At 39.9% G+C, this 20,861-nt stretch overlaps 1 protein-coding gene and 1 long non-coding RNA gene across 7 annotated transcripts in view; one reads left to right on the top strand and one right to left on the bottom strand.

The window, feature by feature from the left end:
* The window catches only part of LOC139971823 (scavenger receptor class B member 1-like), a 29,670-nt gene extending 9,399 nt beyond the window's left edge, over positions 1-20,271 (bottom strand). The window contains exons 1-9 of one of the 6 annotated variants that reach the window (XM_071978576.1): positions 20,083-20,271; positions 15,877-15,954; positions 14,044-14,113; positions 11,615-11,771; positions 5,958-6,115; positions 4,777-4,918; positions 3,225-3,428; positions 2,706-2,847; positions 337-406 (exon numbers count right to left, since the gene is read on the bottom strand). In XM_071978576.1, coding sequence (XP_071834677.1) covers positions 337-406; positions 2,706-2,847; positions 3,225-3,428; positions 4,777-4,918; positions 5,958-6,115; positions 11,615-11,758 — 860 coding nt within the window. In that variant the 5' untranslated portion in view covers positions 11,759-11,771; positions 14,044-14,113; positions 15,877-15,954; positions 20,083-20,271. Of the gene's footprint in view, positions 1-336; positions 407-2,705; positions 2,848-3,224; positions 3,429-4,776; positions 4,919-5,957; positions 6,116-11,614; positions 11,796-13,854; positions 13,978-14,043; positions 14,114-15,876; positions 15,955-20,082 lie in introns of those variants that run through there. The other 5 variants (XM_071978574.1, XM_071978577.1, XM_071978575.1 and 2 more) reach the window with 5 other exon arrangements.
* LOC139971826 (uncharacterized) lies at positions 388-5,793 on the top strand. Its single transcript, XR_011794498.1, has 3 exons — positions 388-505; positions 1,474-1,558; positions 5,707-5,793. It is a non-coding gene; the product is annotated as an uncharacterized lncRNA (long non-coding RNA).
* Positions 20,272-20,861: the final 590 nt, after the last annotated feature.

Genomic DNA, 20,861 nt, shown 5'->3' with positions numbered 1-20,861 from the left:
CTTACTGGTAAATTCTATCTTTGTATATTATTGTCATCTTGTTTGACTTTTGGCCATTGCAACATATCCCCCCCCCCCCGGCCCATCCGTCCCCTCCCGGCTCTGAACTTAACACTTCAACCCATTGTGGTTTATTACACTCATTCTTTTTTGATGAGAACTACTCAAAAATTCCATACCGCTTATAGTGTTGGATAGTAATGGGGTTGTAAAAAATTGTCCAGGTTCATAGTGTAATTCTAAAAGCTACAGACAAATTCTGCACTTCAGAATTTCTTTCTAAAAGAAATAAACAAATTAAAAAAAATCAAGAAATTTTTTTTTTTTTTCATTTACCTGCAAACATCTGGATGGAATAACTCTAACTTCTCATCGCGACTGATGTAAGGGTGGTACATTGTCCCGTCTGGGAAGTAAAGAAAACAAGCAGTGATTCCAGGCTGTTGCCTAACTTTATAATATGATGCAATATTTGTCCACATAAAAAGGTCATTGCCTTGGCAGGGTAAGTTTGATTGTGAGTTGTGGTAATTATAATAGTCCATTAAAAATGAAGACTTAATTGTATTTATTCAACATGGTCTTATCTCACTACCTCTCAATCAATGGCTATGTGTTTCAGGATAAACATCAGTCAGTTTATTTAATGCGCTTGAACTTTGACTGATATTTGTCTTAAAATAAAATAAAACTGTTAGCAAACCGCTTATCCACTAGAGAGCCTGTGTAAGAGAATGTGTAAAAGTTAGTTGGCCTGACGTTTCGATCCTAGCAGGATCTTCATCAGAGGCCTAAACTACTTAGAGGCTAACTTAGAGGCTAACTTACTTTTACACATGATATTTGTGTTGACAGGGTAAATAATGACAAAAATACATGCATTGGGAACAAATGTGACAATACAAACATTTCTATTAAATGGATAACTGCTCTAATTTTGGACTTGTGTGAATCTCAGTTTCGTGTTGTCGGTAGCTTGGTATTAAATATTGATTCTAGATAACTGCCTACATATTTTGTGTCAGCTTTTCGTATCATTTAACTATCACATAAACAGAAACCGGTTAGCTGATATAAAAAAGAGATATCCTGAATGTTCCTCTACACTTCATTGCTGATTCTTAATGAAAAGAAGAAGAGGGTAAAGGGAGTTGGAAAGGAGGATGGGGGGGGGGGGGTGGGGGAGGCATTATATTGCAGATTAGCAGTTTGAAAAGAGAGATACGAAACAAAAGCTAAACGGAAGCAAATTATTTTATTGCGTTCGGGATGTAGAATTTTTCAGGACATGCCAGTTTCCTTCTTTTACCACGATTACATAGTTGATATATAGGTAGCCTACCCCTGTTTCTTAATTTTTTTTTATAGACATGAATCCCAGGCTGCAGTGCTCTAAAGAGATATGAGTCCAGTCACTAAATGTCATAAGTGAAGTGACTCAAACAAGTTTGTTACAAAACTTTTTCCACACAGAGATGATATGTTAAAGAGGAGACACGGCTAAGTCCGGGAATCCCCCTGGCAATGGCTCGACTTGACCACTCAAATCAAGTGACAGGTTTGTAAACTTTCTGATCAAGGCTGAGATGGCTCTTTTAATTGACCCTTGAGATTATTTTAACCAGCTGGTTGCTTGGTCGTCAAATGAGCAGAAAGCCTTTATATAGAGTCCATCTAGCTAAGGGATTTTTTAATAGTCAGTCTGTGAAGGATTTCAATCTATACCGCACAGCCCACCCCCCTCCCCCAAAGATTGAAACCTACATTCAGGTATGCTGGCTCTTAAAGGCCTTAGACATCCTCCGACCTACCCTGTGCATTGCTCAATCTAACTACAATGTGGGTTTGGTTCTCATTGGTCCCTTTTCTTCCAGCGATGTCTCTCTCTCTCTCTGGATATCAACAGAAAGTTAACTGAGAATCCCTGGAATAGGATATTGCATTTACTATTGCTGTATGAATCTATTCGGAGGCGGAATTCGATAATATAATGCAAGCTGAAAATGTACCAAGACGTCACACTGGCTAGCTGTTAGAGGACCCTACAAAGCATGTAGCAGTAACTAAGGCCTCCCATTGGCTAGCTGTCAGGGAGACCCTACAAAGTATAAGCTGTGCCAAGGCCTCCCACTGGCTACCTGGCAAAAGGGACCCTACAAAGCATAAGCTGAAACAAAGGCCTCCCATTGGCTAGCTGTCAGGGAGACCTACAAAACATAAACTGTACCAAGGCCTCCTCTTGGCTAGCTGTCAGGGGGACCTACAAACATAAACTTTACCAAGGTCTCCTATTGGCTGGCTGTCAGGGAGACCAAACATAAACTGTACCAAGGCCTCCCATTGGCTACCTTGCAAAGAGACCCTACAAAGCATAAACTTTACCAAGGTCTCCCATTGGCTAGCTATCAGGGAGACCTACCAAACATAAACTGTACCAAGGCCTCCCATTGGCTACCTGGCAAAGAGACCCTACAAAGCATAAGCTGAAACAAAGGTCTCCCATTGGCTAGCTGTCAGGGAGACCCTACAAAGCATAAACTGTACCAAGGCCTCCCATTGGCTAGCTGTCAGGGAGACCTACAAAACATAAACTTTACCAAGGTCTCCTATTGGCTGGCTGTCAGGGAGACCAAACATAAACTGTAACAAGGTCTCCTATTGGCTAGCTGTCATAGAGAGCCTACATTGAAGCATGTAGCATTTACCTGTTCCATTCAGCATGTTTGCCTCGGGACTAAACCACCAGTCCAGCTCTGTTCGTCCATTAAATCTATCAAATGTATTCAACATGCTCTGATCCTCTGTTCCGTCATAGACAGTATAGACGCCGAGATCTGAATTGTTTCTCTGTCAAATCATATGCAGAAAATATTTGCCGTAAATTTCCTTGAAATCCTTTAAGAGTGTAACATGATATGCCTACTGCGTATGAACTGCTAGATTGTGTACAAAAAAGCATTGTCATAGATGGTGTGTTTAGTGAGCTTTACAAAATTTTTAAAAAAGAGTTTGTCTATAACTGTTTGAAGGAAATAACTCTTTTATTTTATGGTAACATGTCTGGTCAAACTTTACTATCGAGTGAAACACGAAACACGAAGAAAGAAAAGAAACAACAAAAAATGAGATGACAAATACTGCTTGCTTCAAAGTGTCCAAAATTATGATACCAAAAGAAACAACTTACTTCACAAGTTTTGTTTCTGGCATTGTTTACAACTTACCCCCCAAAGAAGTCCGAACAGATCTGTATCCCATCCTGGGATATTAAAATACTTGTTAGCCAAACTGATGAAGCCATCCTCATAGCCCCAGAGGATTTCCGCTACTGAACGATTCATGAAGACAGTCTCGTTGAGTTCGACCATCTGCAAGGACAGCTGTCTTTTCACAACCTTTGGAAAGTCTTTGGCAAGAATTGTTGTTGACTATATGAAAAAAAAAAGGAAAACAAACTAACGAAACATGTCGTAAATGAGCTCAATTTTGCCTCTATCGGGAAATATAGGAGCTATGTGACATATCATTTAGGGGCATATTAAATTTACAATTTACCAATTTATATTGTGATTCATGAGACGTTTTTTTGCTCACAATGCAAAATGTTATTACATTTCAACCATGGCTGACTTCAAATGACCAATGACCTTTGACCTCCACCAAGCACTAGTAAGCTTTTATATAGTACTGTTTTCATAGTTGCCAACCTCAAATGACCCTGGATATTCCTTTTAAATTCACAAGGTTATGCTTTACACTAAAACAGTAGAAGTATGTGCAACCCATTCCAAGTTTTCCTTGATCAAATATCATGTTTTTGAGATTCTCAAGGATTTCATACTTTGAACTCAAGTGGCCTTTGACCACCACTTTAATAAAGCAGTGTGCTCAAACTTGAGTGCAGTGCCAGCTTCCATTCTGAGAGCCTCTGTTTATTACAAGGTAGGTATGATAGACAGGTGCATAAACACACACACACACACATACACACAGGTGTGGTTTACATTCAGACCGGGGACCCCATTGTTTTTGCCATTGTTCAAAGCCACATACCTTAACCTTAACAATACCCTATAACAATAGAACTCTTGCGAGGACGTGGTGATTCTTTAGAAATCACATCCGAGGACCTGGAATTCCTTTTGTTCAAGTCCTCGGTCAGAATACAAAACAAGTGCACACGCACACAGATGTGGTCCACATTCAGACTGAGGACCCCACTATTTCTTCCATTTCTTAAAATCCACAAACCCTAACCGGTTCAATACCCCCTAAACAATAGAACTCTTCTGATGACATAGTGATTCTATCAGAATGACATCTGAAGACTTTCTGAAACCTTCAAAGAATTTGAACGGGCACCAAAAGCATTGGCTGGATATAGGATATGCACCAGTGATCACAGAATTAGTCCTGTGCTTAACTAACAACTCCCTATGTAACCATTTCTTGCTTTGGGGCGGGGGGGGGGAGGAGGGCAAGGGGAAGGGTAGGGTATAAGGGAAGGGGGAGGGGAGGGGAGTGGTTGCCAGTCATACAATACAACCCAGAGAGCGAGTACAAGCAAAGTCATATAAAGGAAAATTTCAACTTTGCGAGTATAAATGAATGTAAAATAAAATCGAATGACAAGAAACTAATTGGGACAACCAAAATTACAGCAGTGCCCTCAGAGATTACAATTGTGTACTACCTGAAAGTCACTGATCGATAGTTTTGTCTTTATCTCTCTGTCGAAATTTAGTACCAAAAAAAATGATCTCAAGTTTAACATACCACTGCGACCGGGTTGATCAACGTGAAGGTGTCTGTCTCAGGTCCTACCGACAGGGACCGTTCAAAGATATACTTATACATCTGCACGCTGGACAGGGTGCCGTTACCGTGGAACGTTACGTTTGCTCGTGGCACCTCAATTCTGTGTATTAGAATAAAGACTTTCTACGGTTACAAAAAGGTTCAGGGGACAATTTTTTCTTTTATATCTTGTTATAAGTTGGTGTTTTCTATTAACAATTGAACCATATAATAACAACAAGAGACTATAAAAAATAAATAAAGAAAACCTGGTAACAGAAATTGAAACCTTGCCCTCTCCTGGATCTTCTTCTAGCAGGACATGCGACTATTTACAGCCTGACTGTTATTACCACTGTGTGAAACATGATTCTTTGCCAAGAATTTCAACTGGCCATCCCCAAAGACCCAACCCCTATATATCCACCTACTTCTTTTTCATTGTAATATATGCACAAAGACATATATCTTGGGCATTGTAAGTTGTTACCTGAATAACTACTAGATTGTACCCTCTCTAATACACACACTTTTGAATCTTTCTTGAAAAACTTAATGCTGTTTGTAGACATGAAAAAAAAAAAACACACACACACCATTTTTTTATTATCTATTCTATTACTGGGGTTGATTTGATCAGGTTATTAACGATAAAACTAAAGTAACTACTCAACAAAAATAAGCAGAGTTCTACGACTCAACCCCTTTCCCCCATTTCCCAGTATCCTTTACCAAAGCACCCCTCACCCCCGGCATCATTTACGCGGGTATCCAGTACCCCTGCATCCCCTCCCCATACTTTTCACCTTTAAAAATAGAAAATATCAAGATATGTTCAAACTTGAAATATAGCCAAAATGTTGCATTTTGAACACCGCACATTGTGCATTTTCTTTCTATCAACCACAGAAGTTCTACGAGATATTGGCTCGTGTATCGCTATATTTCCGTTCCAATGCTGCTGAAATAATACAAGCGCAAAATTGTAAACCTTTGATACTTCTTCCACATGTATAAGATGACCTCACTCCTTTCCCCTTCCCAATTTTTGGAAAATGCTCTAATATTCTTGCTAAATAAAAACAAGTGTAACATCCATCTTCAATGACATCTTCCCTATCCCTTCTCCATCCCCGGTATACCTACAGTACTGTACCTACCTGTACACGTAGGGTCCTTTCTCTGCGACCACTGGTCTCTGATTCATTACTATGGCATCGGGATTCTCCACATGAAAGAAGTAGAAGCTTGAATAGAGTGGTAAAGGAGGGTCCTTCCAATCTGGGTAGATTGCAGAGGAAGGATTTAACACCATCATCTAAAAGATGAGAAAATAAAAAAGAAGATAATAAAGAAGAAGAAGAAGAAGAAGAAGAAGAAGAAGGAGGAGGAGGAGGAGGAGGAGGAGGAGGAGGAGGAGGAGGAGGAGGAGGAGGAGGAGGAGGAGGAGGAGGAGGAGGAGGAGGAGGAGGAGGAGGAGGAGGAGGAGGAGGAGGAGGAGGAGGAGGAGGAGGAGGAGGAGGAGGAGGAGGAGGAGGAGGAGGAGGAGGAGGAGGAGGAAATTCATGCATCTTTTTGTGGAATTTTTGGTCATAAATTTGCTTTTGACCGACTTTCCAAATATCAACACTATTGGAAACTCTGAACTTTGGATGCTCAGAATTAAACTGCCAAAAAACATCCTGTGATTTTCAAACATTCATCGGAGATAGTTCTTTATATATGCTGTTATTAAGTGCAGTTGACACTAATGAGGTCTATTATGGATCCATCTGATCTATGGTTTGTACCTCAACGCAGGGACAGCTCACGGTACCTTTCTTGATAACGCATACCGTGCCTACAAGAATTTCAAAAATTTTGACATTACATAACCTTTGACCTCACCACAAAAGAATAAACTTTCTCCATCCAATATGGAAAATCGCTTTGATTAGTCTGATATTCAAGTTTTATTCTTCATAGGAAATAAAGTCTAGGCAAGCCTATCAAGTGTCATAGGCACACAGTACACACGCATAATTTGTAAGTTGCGCATTTCCTTATCTTTGGCAGGATGACTAGCGAAAATGTTCTTTTGAAGGACAAGCGGTCATGCTGCATTTGCTGGGTTCTTTTCAGCTCCATTCTTCGACTATGTGTTGGCATCGACGGTTTGATCAGATTTTGCCATTTCGCACATTCAGTGAGGTTAACTTACATAATTCTGGTAAATGTGTGAAATAATTTATGAAATCGTCTCAAAAAAAAAAATGATGTTTCCCTCTTTCACTATGGGAACTTTGTCCACTTTTGATAAGATTTTGTTGGTTAATATTAAGATTAAAAAAGTGTTAACAATTTGAATTGGCAAACAGGTCAACTATAGTATCTATCAGTACAGCCATCCTGGGGAAGAATTTGAAAGTATTTTTGGTAGTCCAGTGAATTCAGAATATAAGTCCCATGATCTTTCGGTCTTTACTCTTAACCGAAACACAGTTAACACATTAAGTTTGAGTTTGATCAGTACATTTTATAAAGCCATATAAAGATCTCGTTCAATAGCCTGCATATACTACCCTCTTTCCGAGGTCAAATTAATGAACCAAGATAGATTATACCTCTTAAACTCTTTCATTTTTCTTGTTTTGCTTATTGCCTACCAGCAGGAGATACATTCCACTCAGATAGTGATGTAGAGTTGATAAATAAAGGCAGTTCCAACAGTTATCAGTTTATCTCTCTCCTAATTAAGAGGGGAATTAAAATTACATGCTTGAGGTTTATACAGAACAGCTCAGATAATATTTGCTATAAGGGGGTGCTTTTACACTAGATCCGGATGAGATGCCCTGATGTTATCAGATGATCATCTCTCCATGAGGTAAACTGATGCACAGTCTGAAACGGACGCATTTTAAGCTCGAGTCCTACTCTGATCCTCCCCAGCTATTCACCGGATGTTGGTAAAAAATTAGATTGGAATTGTGTCATGCGCAGCCGCAGATCTTGTTGTACGCATACCCTAAAACTTTTGTGGTCATGGTGTATAGCCTTATGGTGACAATACTATGCTATGCATGGCCCACACGCACTCAATCTACTTAGGAATTAGCACATGCATGATACAGGACTGGAATTTCACGCGAGAATGCATGTGACGTAATGAGGTCACCGCGGATATCTCGGGTCACTATTGATGCGCGAGTGTTTACATTGCAAAATTGATCTCAACGTCCGGATCAGATCCTGGTCTCAGCCAGCATCAAAATAGGAGGATCAGATCCGGATCTGAACTGCGTTTACACTACAGCCATGATTCCGACGGCGGGATCAGATCCTGACGTAGAGATCTGAGCACCCTAAAACTCATTAAGTGTTGGTCCAGTTAGTCAACTAGAAGGTGGACAGACAAGACATAAGACAGAAAAGCTGTATGGATAGTTAGACTGTCATGGTCTTACAACACAAAGTGAGGAGGCCGGTCAAATGATCAAAGTTGGTGTAATGTACAGAACTCTCAAAATCAGTTCATTATGGTGTAACTAGAAACCATTGCAATTTGCACTGCAAAATATTTACTCACTGAAGCCTCTTGCTATGGTAATATAGCTAAATTTGCTTTCAGAGGTAGGCTACTTGTGTCATAACTGTAGACTCTATATCAGACTCACAGTCAGCCTGTACATATGTTGCTTATAATAACAATGAACCCATGAGTGGATCAAGTTGTGTGTCACATTTGTGTGTTGCTCCTCACAGCTTGACGTAATGTGACCATACCGAACTCTAGCTGGACTGAGAGTGATGTGACATTTAACCTGCTACCGCAATTAATAGTGTAATGTTCAAACTATACTCCACGTGTATCTTTGTCCGTATCCCTTATACCAACATCCCTAGCAGCATAATGGACCAGTCCACGAACCTCTCATGATCTCCAACTGGTTTCAGAGTTTCAGTATGTCAGCAACTATTAAACTAAATCATCAAGGTCATAGGTTATATCTTATATCTCTACACTCTGTACAAGCATCCTAATGTACTCTAGTCACCTAAATCTTAGTTGTAGTAGAGAGCGTAGAGTATTTACTGCACCAGTATTAAGCAGTATGTGATCTTGTGTCCTTCCTTTAACTTAAGGTGACCATATTTGCCAGACTGGAATCGGGGACATTTATTGCGTGACTGATATGGGGGAGGGGTCTAAGGGGAAGGGGTGTCCCCCTCCCCTTTGGAAAATTTTCATGTACCTAAGGTGCTTAGATGTAAATGGTGATACTTAGAAACACTTTCTAAATTAATTCTATTTTCAAAATTTAGCTATTTCTTCTAAGAGGAAATTTACTTACTTTATGAAAGAGTGCTAGGCTAGATCGATCTAGCATATTCCACTTTAAACTGACCCACCTAAAATACTGGTTAGTTCCGTAACTTCCGTTCTGCGACTGCACACTTGACTAAATTTTACTAATAATGTGGGATATTTTCGAAATTCCTGAACAGTATGACGAATCGGGGATATTTTCGGGGACACTTGTTCATCGGGGACAGCACACTGTAATCGGGGACTGTTCCCGAAAATCGGGGACGTCTGGTCACCTTACTTTAACTGATCTTTCTCCATCAACTTTGGAAATTTACAAATAGTAGTACCACAATAGTACCTACCGCATTCTGCGCTAGGGACCCAGCACTATACACACTAGGCCGCACAGCGAACACTTGAGAACGTAATATCAACATTTCAACCTATTCAATTTTTAAACCAATCGAGTAGCACCATTCACTCTTGCCCTGTGTAACAGTATTAAACGAATATTGGGGGCGTTGATTGGGCTAAAATACCCGAGAGTTCAATGCAAGTGCAAACAGAAGCTCCAGTTATGCATGAATGAAGATAAGGAAAAAGCAAAGTATTAACATCCTACAAGTAAAACAAACAACTGTTAATGGGTAGAGAGGGGTGGTGGGGGGGGGTTGGGGACAGTTAAATTGAGAGTGGGTGCAGTAGAGTGTTACAAAACCATAAAGACAGTGTTTTGTTACTACAAATGATAAAAGCAATTCACCTATCAAATTATTTGATGACATTCCCCAACCCTCCCCTCCCCCTCCCTTCAAGAGTTAATTGTTACATCTGAGAAAGTAGTGGCGTGGAAAAAGGGTGGAGGGCTCCTACCTGCCTTTGTCAGTTGGGGAAAATGGTTCAGTCGGGAGACTTAACATTCAGCTAAAGAAGAATCAGTTTACCTTCACTATGTGAACTTTCTAACCACCGTCAGCTCTCCACACCATTTCCTAGCTCTCCCCCCCCCCCCCCAACGTTGCATTTAGAGCTAATTATAGACCTAATTTGATGCCTAAGTTTTTCAAACAATTTGATGGTGGCAGACCCCACAGACCCCCCCCCCCAATGGGAGTTCAATGACCTCAGGGTCACATACTTCTTTTATAAAATCTGTCATTTGGCTCTGGCCCTTCCATACTGGTTCCAGTCCTTACCTAAATTAGAATTTGCCGACCACCTCTCCACCAAACCCCCCCGCCCCTCCAATTTTCTGTACAATTAAGCCACTGTGGAAAAAAGTGATTACAAAAAATAAAAATCAGATTGCATAAGTAGGGCAACCGATAGGACAATATCCGAAGCATTGTCATACTGTTTTGCAATGAAAGGAATTTGCGTAGTTATTTAACTCCAATGCAATGTAAACAAGAGACAGAAGCCTATCTGAAATAGCTTGTTTACAATTAAAATAATTGCAACTGGTATCGTGCATATATTTACAACAACAAACGCTTCGCCTCTATACAAATGTTTGCACTGCAAAACACAGCGGCATAACAAATGTTATGCAAATATATCCCAGAAAACGAGGTGGATTTACTCCATGTTGATAATGCAGGTAAAATTATGTGCACGACCCATTTCTTATACCAATTAGTTAGAAAGAAAGAAGAAAAAAATCATAAAAATAGAAATCAAATTTTGCCGGGAATATAGCACACAAAATCTTGAGAACATGAGATTTCATTCAAATCTGGGAGACTGGCCTCCTCGCAAGACTTTACAACTTAGCCCCTGGTCATTGGTAACTTGTCACGCCCTCACACCAAAGTGTCCACAAATCATACAATCCCGGCCTTCTGGGACACCACAGTGCAACACATATATACATATATATACGTGTCCCCTTTGGGGACTTCCCTGAGGGTGCAGCTACAAACCGGTGCATGCAACAATGTTTACGAGTTACCTCGCAAGTCCCCATTTATGCATTTGGTATAGGATCGGTTAATGGGAAGATAAAGCGCCTTACCCAAGGAATCAACATAATGATACGGCCAGGACTTGAACCTGCAAACCTTAGATCACAAGTCCACTGCCTTAACCACTTTACTGCAGCGCTCTCGGTTAAAAAATTCAACACCTCCAGACCAGATTTCCTTTTAACTGTCGCATTTTACAAAATGTACATTTTCATGCCTACTGCACAGTACTGCAAGAAAAAATTTTCAACTTGATCATGCTGGATAGCAAGAATTAGGCCCAACTCCTTTTTCTCACCCCCCCCCCCCCCCACTTCTTTTTAAGACAAACAGAAAAATCCAACATAGAGCTTTTTATAACCTGTCCACCGACAGACCAGACACATATCAATCCTGTCAACTTTCATTACACATGTCGTTTTATATATATATATATATATATATATTGTACCAGTTGCAAGATGAATGTGCCACGAATTAAGTTGTTGACCTGTCCACACACATACATGCACTCCAGATCGATACGATGAAACACAGATGATAAATATGTCTTGATACTCACGTTTGTGACGACCGTGTCGAATATGAACTCCGTCATCATCGGCATGAGGACTACGGAGCAGACAGCTCCGACAAGTCCGACGGCGATGAGAACCACGAAGAAGATCCACCTCCATTTCTTCACTTGAACCGATTTATTAGCCATATGGTGACAACCTCTGAATTTGAAATGAAACCTCAGGCTTTAAGATAATGAGATATATATAATTTGTGTCAAGAAAAGAGCAAACTGTTAAAGAACAAAGGTTGTCGATCCCCCTCAACTGATAACGAGTGTTGACGCAATCTGGTACATCATTGAACTTTATCTTAATTAGTGTGATGTGTGGTACTGTATTTTCAAGGCTGAGACAAATCGTTAAACTATGACGATTTTGTATGAACAGTTACATAATTTCAGCTGGACTTTCAAGACGGCAGTGATTTGCCGGTCGCTTCCAAGATGAGGAGAAAAATTTATAAAACGAGGTACAATCCACATATTTTTTTTGTTTTTTTACGTGCACGAATACAGATTTCTTCAGTTTCCTTCCATTTTAAAGTGGAAGAAACTGCAAAAACAGATGAAAAATATGTCGAAATCATTGTACAAATTTTTTTCCTAAATTAATCTAATGAATGATGAGCCGTAGCAACTTCAAACCTACACATAGTTGAGACATGATCAACACACATTTGATTGTAGGTTCTCCACTAGAAAAAAAGGGTTAACCACAAATTGTCAGACAAGTGCAAATATTGCCTACTAAAAGTAAAACTTTTACTCGATGAAGGACCACTTAAACTAACAGCATGAGAGCAGAAATCAGTCTAGTTTGGTCCAAGAACCAATCTGAAATTGTTTAAGAAATAAGCCCAATTTTTGTTTGGGCCAAACCCTATTTGAAATTCCTTTCATTAAATTGGGAATTTCCGAGAAATAAAAAGAGTGCAAAGATTCACCCACATATACAACACCAGATAGTGGCACTGACTACCCCAAAATTTCACTATTGCTTTAAAAGCATTGAAGACTTGCCCCAACCGCGTGCTGCCCTCTGAAAAAGTTAACTTTCCGCTGCTTGCAAGTGAAGTTTTCTGCTTGTAGCTACAAAATACAGACAGTAATGAAATGTGATACCTTGTTATCTTAAGCTGGACCTGAGGTGTCTATCGCTGTATCGTTTGAACACTGTGTTGTGGGTATTGACCGCAGCTGTTATGTGATGACTGTACACTAGTGTCTAATTACTGAAGGTAGCAAGCTGTGTGCGTATTTTCTGGGAATGATGGTGGTGTCTAAAACTTCTGTTACACCTCATTCGAAACTAGGTCAGATTACCGGCATTAACCGTTTCTTTTTGCGCGAGTCTTCACACCCTTTAAAACACACCCGAGGAGGGGACCAAGTTACAGACAGGGGTGTTGATAAGCACGTCTTGATTCACATAGTATCATATAATATTATTGTATCATAATAATATTATAATATAAAACATCCACAATGATATTGTTGCATTCAACCTCGTAATATGATGTATTATGTTATCTGCTGCAAATCTGATATTTCTTAATATTATGACTCTCGATAACGGTAATTGTTCAAAGATTTAATCTGTTACTTCAGTGACAAGTACCAGAATCCACAAAGAAATTAGGAAATTACTTAAAAAGGTGTGTGCATAGCAGAGCAATAAAATATGACACTTCCCTGTGGCAGCGTGTGGAAGACAAAGCTTCCTGTATTTTGCTAAAGATTTAATAATCTCCGCACTGGTACAAAATGCATTCAAATGATTAAACTCACTAAGTATTTAAATAAAAGTTTAAAGCTAGATAATTCAACTACGTGTGATATGGATCATGTAAATTATTTCCATTGTTCTACCAAAGTCTTGACTTTCACCCTTCTTGAATACTAATTATTTCATAGCTTGTTGCCACGCAAGTACTGTCTCAGTAATGAAAGGTGTTCTTCGTTTACGAATCACGCCTAATGGTAGTGTTCTACCTCTTGCGTAACTTTCTTGCCTTTACCACAACTCCACGGCATTTGCTATGGAATCTGCAGACAGGAAGCTTTTACATGGGTACACCACCTCCTCAACTTTTTTTCTTCCAACTTACTGTAAGTAGTATTTATTAGGATATCCTTGCATTTAAAGCTCTCTACATACAGTATATAGACATAATTTATTGTCTAAATATGCCCCAGAACCCGATTGGGGAGGGGGGGACTATATTGGAGTAGGCTGCACTTACCCCACAACAGCATCCCATTCTTGATTGATCTCTGGCTCCTCCTCCCATAAAGGCTCAGGCCCCTAACAAAATCAGTCGTGGGGGAGGATTCTGAATTTGGCCAAGACCTCCCTTTCCACTTTTTTTTGTGTGAGTTTACACCCAACGAACAAGATGACGTCAGATACATGAGAAAATTACAACACTCACCGACAAGGCTCTTCTTGATCCTCTTAGCAAACATCAATTCCGTTACCGTCCGTGACTACGATAACAAAAGCTGATGGAAAAAAAAAAGGGTTTCATGCAAGACTTTGTAATCAGTTGTTGACTAGAATTTGCACACAATACTGCATGGGTACACCACCTCCTCAGCTTTTTTTTCCCCAATTTAAGTAGTATTTACTAGGATATCCTTGCATTTAAAGCTCTCTACATACAGTATATAGACATAATTTATTGTCTAAAAAAAAAAAAAATAAGGGTCTCGTGCAAGACTTTGTAATCAGTTGTTGACTAGAATTCGCACACGAACATTTGCTAACATGTGGTCAACAAAATCTCATGCTGCATATATATATATGTATATATATATATATATATATATATATATATAGAACGTTACTTTTACTAAAATATGTAAGCTGTGTCAAAACTTCAAGACCTACAAAAAGGAAGAGGACATAGAGTAGATATCAATAGTTGGGTTGTGACAGCTTTGAGCAGTCTCATCACTTAAGCATCTACATTGCACTGGCGGATCCAGAGCCTTTGTTTGGGAGGGGCCAAAGTGGCATAAGAGTGATATGGGGGAGGGGTCTAATGGGAAGGGTTCCCCCTCCCCTTTGGCAAATTTTCTATTGCTGAATGCCCTCAGATGCAATTTGGTGCGACAAAAGTGTACAATGGTGATGTTAATTTACTTCTAAAAAAACTGTTTTCCCAGGTGTAATTTTCTAAAATATTTATAAAACAAAGTTGGGATCATCTTTCTCAAGAAATTTTATTTCTCATAGGTTATAAATTTCTTACAACCAGCCTGTAACTGCAAAATGGTGTTAAACTGTAAATCCTCATGCTCATACATTTACATAGCTCCCAACTCTTGAGAAGGCAAATGCTGGTCCATGCCACGAATTGCCGTCTTGGGGGAGGGGTATAAGGGGAGGGGATGTCTTTTTTGGAATCCTGGTGATGCCTTCATGTAAAATGGTGGCACTTAGAAAGTCTTTTGTCACCCAAAATTTTCTGAGAAATATGCATTTTTTTGTGTGTAACATCAATAAATTGAATAGTAGGTGATAATTCATTCTTTCCCGTGGCATGAAAATGTTCGCTGCTCGCCCCAATGAAAAGAAAAATAGGCTAATTTGAGGTTCAAATGATGCTGTAAAGGAGGTTTTATGCTCTATTATGCTAAATGCTAAAGAAATGATGGTTGCTAAGTCAAAAATTGATGCAAATTTTTTTATGTATACTTGACAATTACAATGCACTTTTTTCAGACGCTTGTGCGGGTCAGCGGGTTTGGGTGTTAGAATGCGGGTCTAATTCCCGCGAATTGCGGGTCAGTTGGGAGCTCTGCAATTAATTTTAAACCAGAAACGAAAAGGTTTAGACTAGTCTACCACTGCTATTCCTCTCGATTTTTTTAATTTCCAATCATATGATATAGCGGATGTTCGGAAACACTTTTTAGCTCACCTTTGGGGGGGCCATGGCCCCCCTTGGATCCGCCAGTGCTACATTGTGCATCCAGAATTTTGATATTAAAATGAAAAGGACTATGATGTCTTGCTCATGCATGTAGCGTGGAACTTGAATTTCTGATCCCACTATTTCAGATTACAAGAGAGCAAGAGTTTGCAAAGCTAATAATGGCTAAAGGCAAACGGTATGTACCGGAAGGGGTTAACTATCCTAACCTGAGGTGGAGAAACATCTAGATCTACTGTATGACACAAGATCAAGAACACCTATATCCTGCAGACTATTTTATTTATAGACAATCTGAATTATGGAAGAATTCTAAGAATTTCTTACCAGCATGAAGACAGCACCATGTCAAGCACTAATGGCATCCAGTAGTTGGCCACGTCTTCTTTCATAGAAAAATCGTTTCTGAAAATATTGCGTTTTTGTCTGATCGTGATGAATTAATAATGGACCATTATCGGTCCTCATTTTGTGGGCCTCCATGCATGGAAAGCCTGCATTCAATTTTGCCAAATGTTTCATGCATATTAATGTGGTGAAGAGTGTACACTCTCCAATATAACTGTCATCATAATTATATATAATAATAATCTATATATATATATATATATTTATTGTAAATGAGTTTCCAATTGTTTCAATGCGTGTGACGCTGTGTTTTGCGTTGTGCATGTTGTTGTGCGTGTGAGTTGCGTCCTTGGTTTAAATTAGCTATGTTTGCTTCTGGTTTATTTTAATCATTGATTGACAGTAACAATTTTACAATTCATGACGAATGACGTATGTATTTGTTTGTATAGGATTAAAGCTAAAACTTTCATCCACCAGATTAGCAGATCAGATCAGATCAGCAGATTGTTCATGTTGTTTAGATTGTCCAGAATGACCATCTGGAACTGATTTTGAATATATACTTCATACAACAATTTAATATCTGCATCATGTAGTGTGAATTTTTGGCTGTGTAAACTGTCAAAAACTAGGATATTTACAGTGATTATATATTCATGTACATATAATGAATTGAATGTGTTGCAGTAGACGTACCACTCAGACTTCACAGAAATATGTGTGATGAGTAATTACATGATCTATTACACTGAATATACAGTATGTGTGATGAGTAATTATGTGTGATGAGAAATATGTGTGATGAGTAATTACATGATCTATTACACTGAATATACAGTATGTCTGTGAAGCACTGGAATTTCGCGCGAGAATGCATGTGACATATAATATGAGGTCACCGGATATCTCAACTCACTGTTGATGAGGCAGTGTTTACATTGCAAAATTGATCTCGACGTCTATATCAAATGCTGGTCTCTGCCAGCATCAAAATAGGAGGATCATATCCGGATCTGAACTGCAATTTACACTACAACCGTGGAGGGATCAGATCCCGACGCCGAGATCTGATCCCAATCTTGTGTAAAAGCATCCCTACACGTACTTGCAAAGTGGTCCCCAACATACAAAAGTGGTCCCCTGATACATGGTGGTATATATACTCCATACAGTCCCTGTATCGATCAGTGTTGCTCTCACTTGGGAAAGCTGGCCGTGCAATAATAAAAACAGGAAAAAGCATGATACATGAACAAATGGCTGGATTTGGATTTTTATGGATGGCTGTCATAGGTGTACGAGGCGGGGGGGGGGGGGGGCAGGGGGGCAGGATGCCCCCCAAATTCCAGAGGACAAGAAATTCGGGCAAAAGTCCTGAAAAATTCGGGCAGCCTAAGAGGAGAAAAAATATTTTTTTTCTCCTCTTAGGCTGCCCAAATTTTTCAGGACTTTTGCCCGAATTTCTTGTCCTCTGGAAATATATATATATATATAAATATGCAGTAGCTTGCCCGAATCTTTTTCAAATTTTTGCTCGACAATTCCATGATTTTCTTTATTTAGCATCATGATGCCCGAATATTTCCGTGTAACACCACCGTAAGCGCAGTTCATCTGGGCTACCATGCTTTTTGCACGATCAATTTTTATCTATCTAGTCAATTGTATATCTGGACCAAGGGCGGCGGAACCGGGGGGGGGCACGTGCCTCCCCACTTTTCCTCAGGTTAAAAATGTGCCTTTTTCCTACATAAAAATTGAGGTGCCTCAAGTTAGCAAGAGGCCAGGGAACCAGAATGAACACTCGGGAAGGGCCGTTTCCGGCCATCTGAGGGGTTTGTAAAACCAAAAATTTTCTAGTACGCTCCGCGCCAACCGATGGTGGCGCTCCGCTCAGATAGTCGTGCATTCAACTTTGCAAATCCTGGCTAAGCCCGTGACTTTTAATGAATTTCTGTGGGTCAAACTCAAAACTATTTCGAATGGAAAAAAATTGTGAAGATATTAACAAGAAAAAAACTCTAATTCGGAAGATTCCTACATTAGCAACTAACATGATTTCACCTCATTTTGTCTCAAAAGAAAACTTGTTCCTTGTTTCCCAATTTGCACATTGGATATTGCAGTGCTAGTATGCATATTTTCCTTTAGGGGGGGGGGGGGGGGGTTGATGAAGTGATGTGTATTACACAAATAAGATCATACAATAAGAGTTATATAAAGGGTACTAAATGTAAGGCTGCATCAGTCCAATCGAATTTCTGCAAAGTGCCCTTTGATGTCGGTGCCCCCCCCCCCCCAGATTGAAAGTGCTTCCGCCGCCCTTGACCTGGAAATCCCCAACATGAGTGTATATTTTCTTTTTCATGGATGGTGGGGGGGGGGGGGGGAGTGCCTACAAGCCTAGAAGTACAGGTTTGTCATATTCTTTTTTATATTCTAAACTTTTTTTGTGAGACAAATTGCAGTCTCACCCGACACAGCGACATTATCCCGCCTACGTGTCGTTGAACAATGTATGTTTTTTTCTGGAGGTAGCTGAATACTGTGTTAAAATAATAAATTAGGTAACTAAATAGGAGCTTAAAAAATATACTGTCCCATTTTTCCCCTCCAAAGTGATGTTACCATTTTTTCTTCTTCTAATTTACCAAATTTTTGGGGAAGTGTAAATTTCTAAAACGTGAGATTATAAAATACTGAATGTTTAGATGCACCTTGCAAGGCCTCAGAAGTGCCGTTTCCGGCAATCTGAGAGGCATTGTGTGCCCCAAAATTTTCTTGTACGCTACGCGCCAACCGATGGTGGCGCTCCGCTTAGATAGTGTCACGGGAACTTTCAGGCACAAAAAGTTCTGCCCCCCCAAACTGAAATGGTCCCGTACACCTATGATGGCTGTGATTTGAATTGCATGAAGTTGAACAGAATTTAAGTTACTGTAGCACAGGGTTGTCCAACCTTTTGCAGAGGAGGGCCACATGGAATGATTATGATGAAGGAGGGGCCGCATGAACCCTACGCTCAATTTTTCGATATTTTGCCAAAGCCCAAGGCAACAAAATGTGAGCACTGCGCGCAGAGAGCACTGATTTATTTTCCTTCCTGATAAAACAGATGAATAAAGTCCAGCCCCCCCCCCCTTCCGCTGAGAGTGTCACACAAACCGACCTTTTTGGGACCCAGAAGGTTCGAATGATTGATTATATAGCTTCAAATTGTTATCAATAAATCTGCTCACTAAAATTTCGCACTATAGAGCATCTCTGGAGGGCCGGATGCAACCCTGCGGCGGGCCGGACTGTGGCCCGCGGGCTGTAGGTTGGACAACCCTAGCTGCTGTAGCAAGAAGGGATTAAGACATTTAAATGACAGATAAATTCCTCCAATGATCATTTATTAGAACTGCAATGTTGTGCTAACTTGTGCATCATCATTTTTGTATAGGTTACTGTACTGTACTTCCATAACAATTTGTCAAATTTTGAAGCATTGTTGCGAAATAGTGTACAACGGGTACCCATGCAGGAACCCTGGTGACTGATAAAAAAATTACTACACACTCCAATCCGGAAATACCTTAGTTTATTTAAGTAGACAAAAACGGATCAGGAGGGACACTCAAGTTGATCCCCATCAAGGAATCTATAGGAGAGGGAAAAAAACTCTAGGCACAAAAAATCAGACCTGATTACAATGCTTAAAGTGCTTGTCCAAATTAGCATTCTTAAACCCATTCACACTACTTGCAAGTAGCCTACAACTTTCTCAGGCAAACCATTCCACTCATTCACAACCATATTACTGAAAAAAAGTTATGCCGAATATTAATTCTACTTTGTTACTTATAACTACACTAGGTTTGCAAAAATGCATCTCTTTCCATCGGGGTATTGTCCCAGCCTCCCACAGTATTTTACCAATATGTAACATTAGGCCAAAACCAAGTAAACATTTGATACTGGGTCCTATATCATACGAATGGAATATCTAACGGCGTAGCCGTAACCCAACTAACTTAGACCTAAGTTAGGACAGCCCTTACTGTTAAATGAGGCTGGGTATAAACATAGAGCTATAACTCCATGGTATAAATAAGAGTTGAAATGAAGCCCCGTATGTTAACTTACGCTCAACGTTTTATGCCTTTTAATCTTCTACTTTACGAACAATAGCTAGCTTACCTCATGAATGTCAACCTCTCATTCTGCCATGGAAGGAATTATGAACGTCTTTGTCTGGCTTTTTCCTTCCGAGAACCCATTTGCTTTACGCTAGAAACAAAGGTAAGCAACCTTGTCTTTAACAAGTTAGCCACAATGGTTTATTGACATTTCCATGCCCGGCCCTGAAACCCAAGCAATGCCAAACTTTTCACAACTTGTGTGATGGTGATGTACACATATATTCAAGTTAGAGCCGTGTGTATACAGCTATGCAGGCAATGGACACTGATTGTCCAGAGGTTCGAATATATAGCGGGCCGGTCGGGTTAACTTATTGGGAAATGTTTGCCTGCGGTGGACCAAGTCTATGAAAGACGGGTTTGTGGGAAACTTTAATTCAGTGTTAACTGATTCAGTAATTTAGTTTTTTTTTTGGCGCAGTTCCGTGCGTCGAATGGAACTCGATTGTCGTCTTTCATACAAACTTTTGGTCAACGACCGGTGCTGTGGCCGAGTGAATAATGGCGGTGGCAATTGAAGCAATGTTTAATTGGAAGCCACCCGACGTGTAAGTTGTAATCCCACATTTGTGGTCGCATATGCATCGTAGAAATACTTCTACTGATTATTATTATTATATTATGAAATAGAGAAATGAGATACCTGCATGGACCTTCCCGCACGTACTTTTGGTATTTGTAGATGTTTGACATCGTTAATGTAAACAGGACTGTAGCTACTAGGGATATCAGGCGCGTATCCAGGGGGCGTTGGGGGCGCGTGCCCCCAGGTAAGAA

This window comes from Apostichopus japonicus, chromosome 8 (genome assembly GCF_037975245.1).
Source record: "Apostichopus japonicus isolate 1M-3 chromosome 8, ASM3797524v1, whole genome shotgun sequence".
Classification (NCBI taxonomy): domain Eukaryota; kingdom Metazoa; phylum Echinodermata; class Holothuroidea; order Aspidochirotida; family Stichopodidae; genus Apostichopus; species Apostichopus japonicus.
The sequence above is the reverse complement of the archived record's forward strand: the minus strand, read 5'-3'. Positions and strand labels throughout refer to the sequence as shown.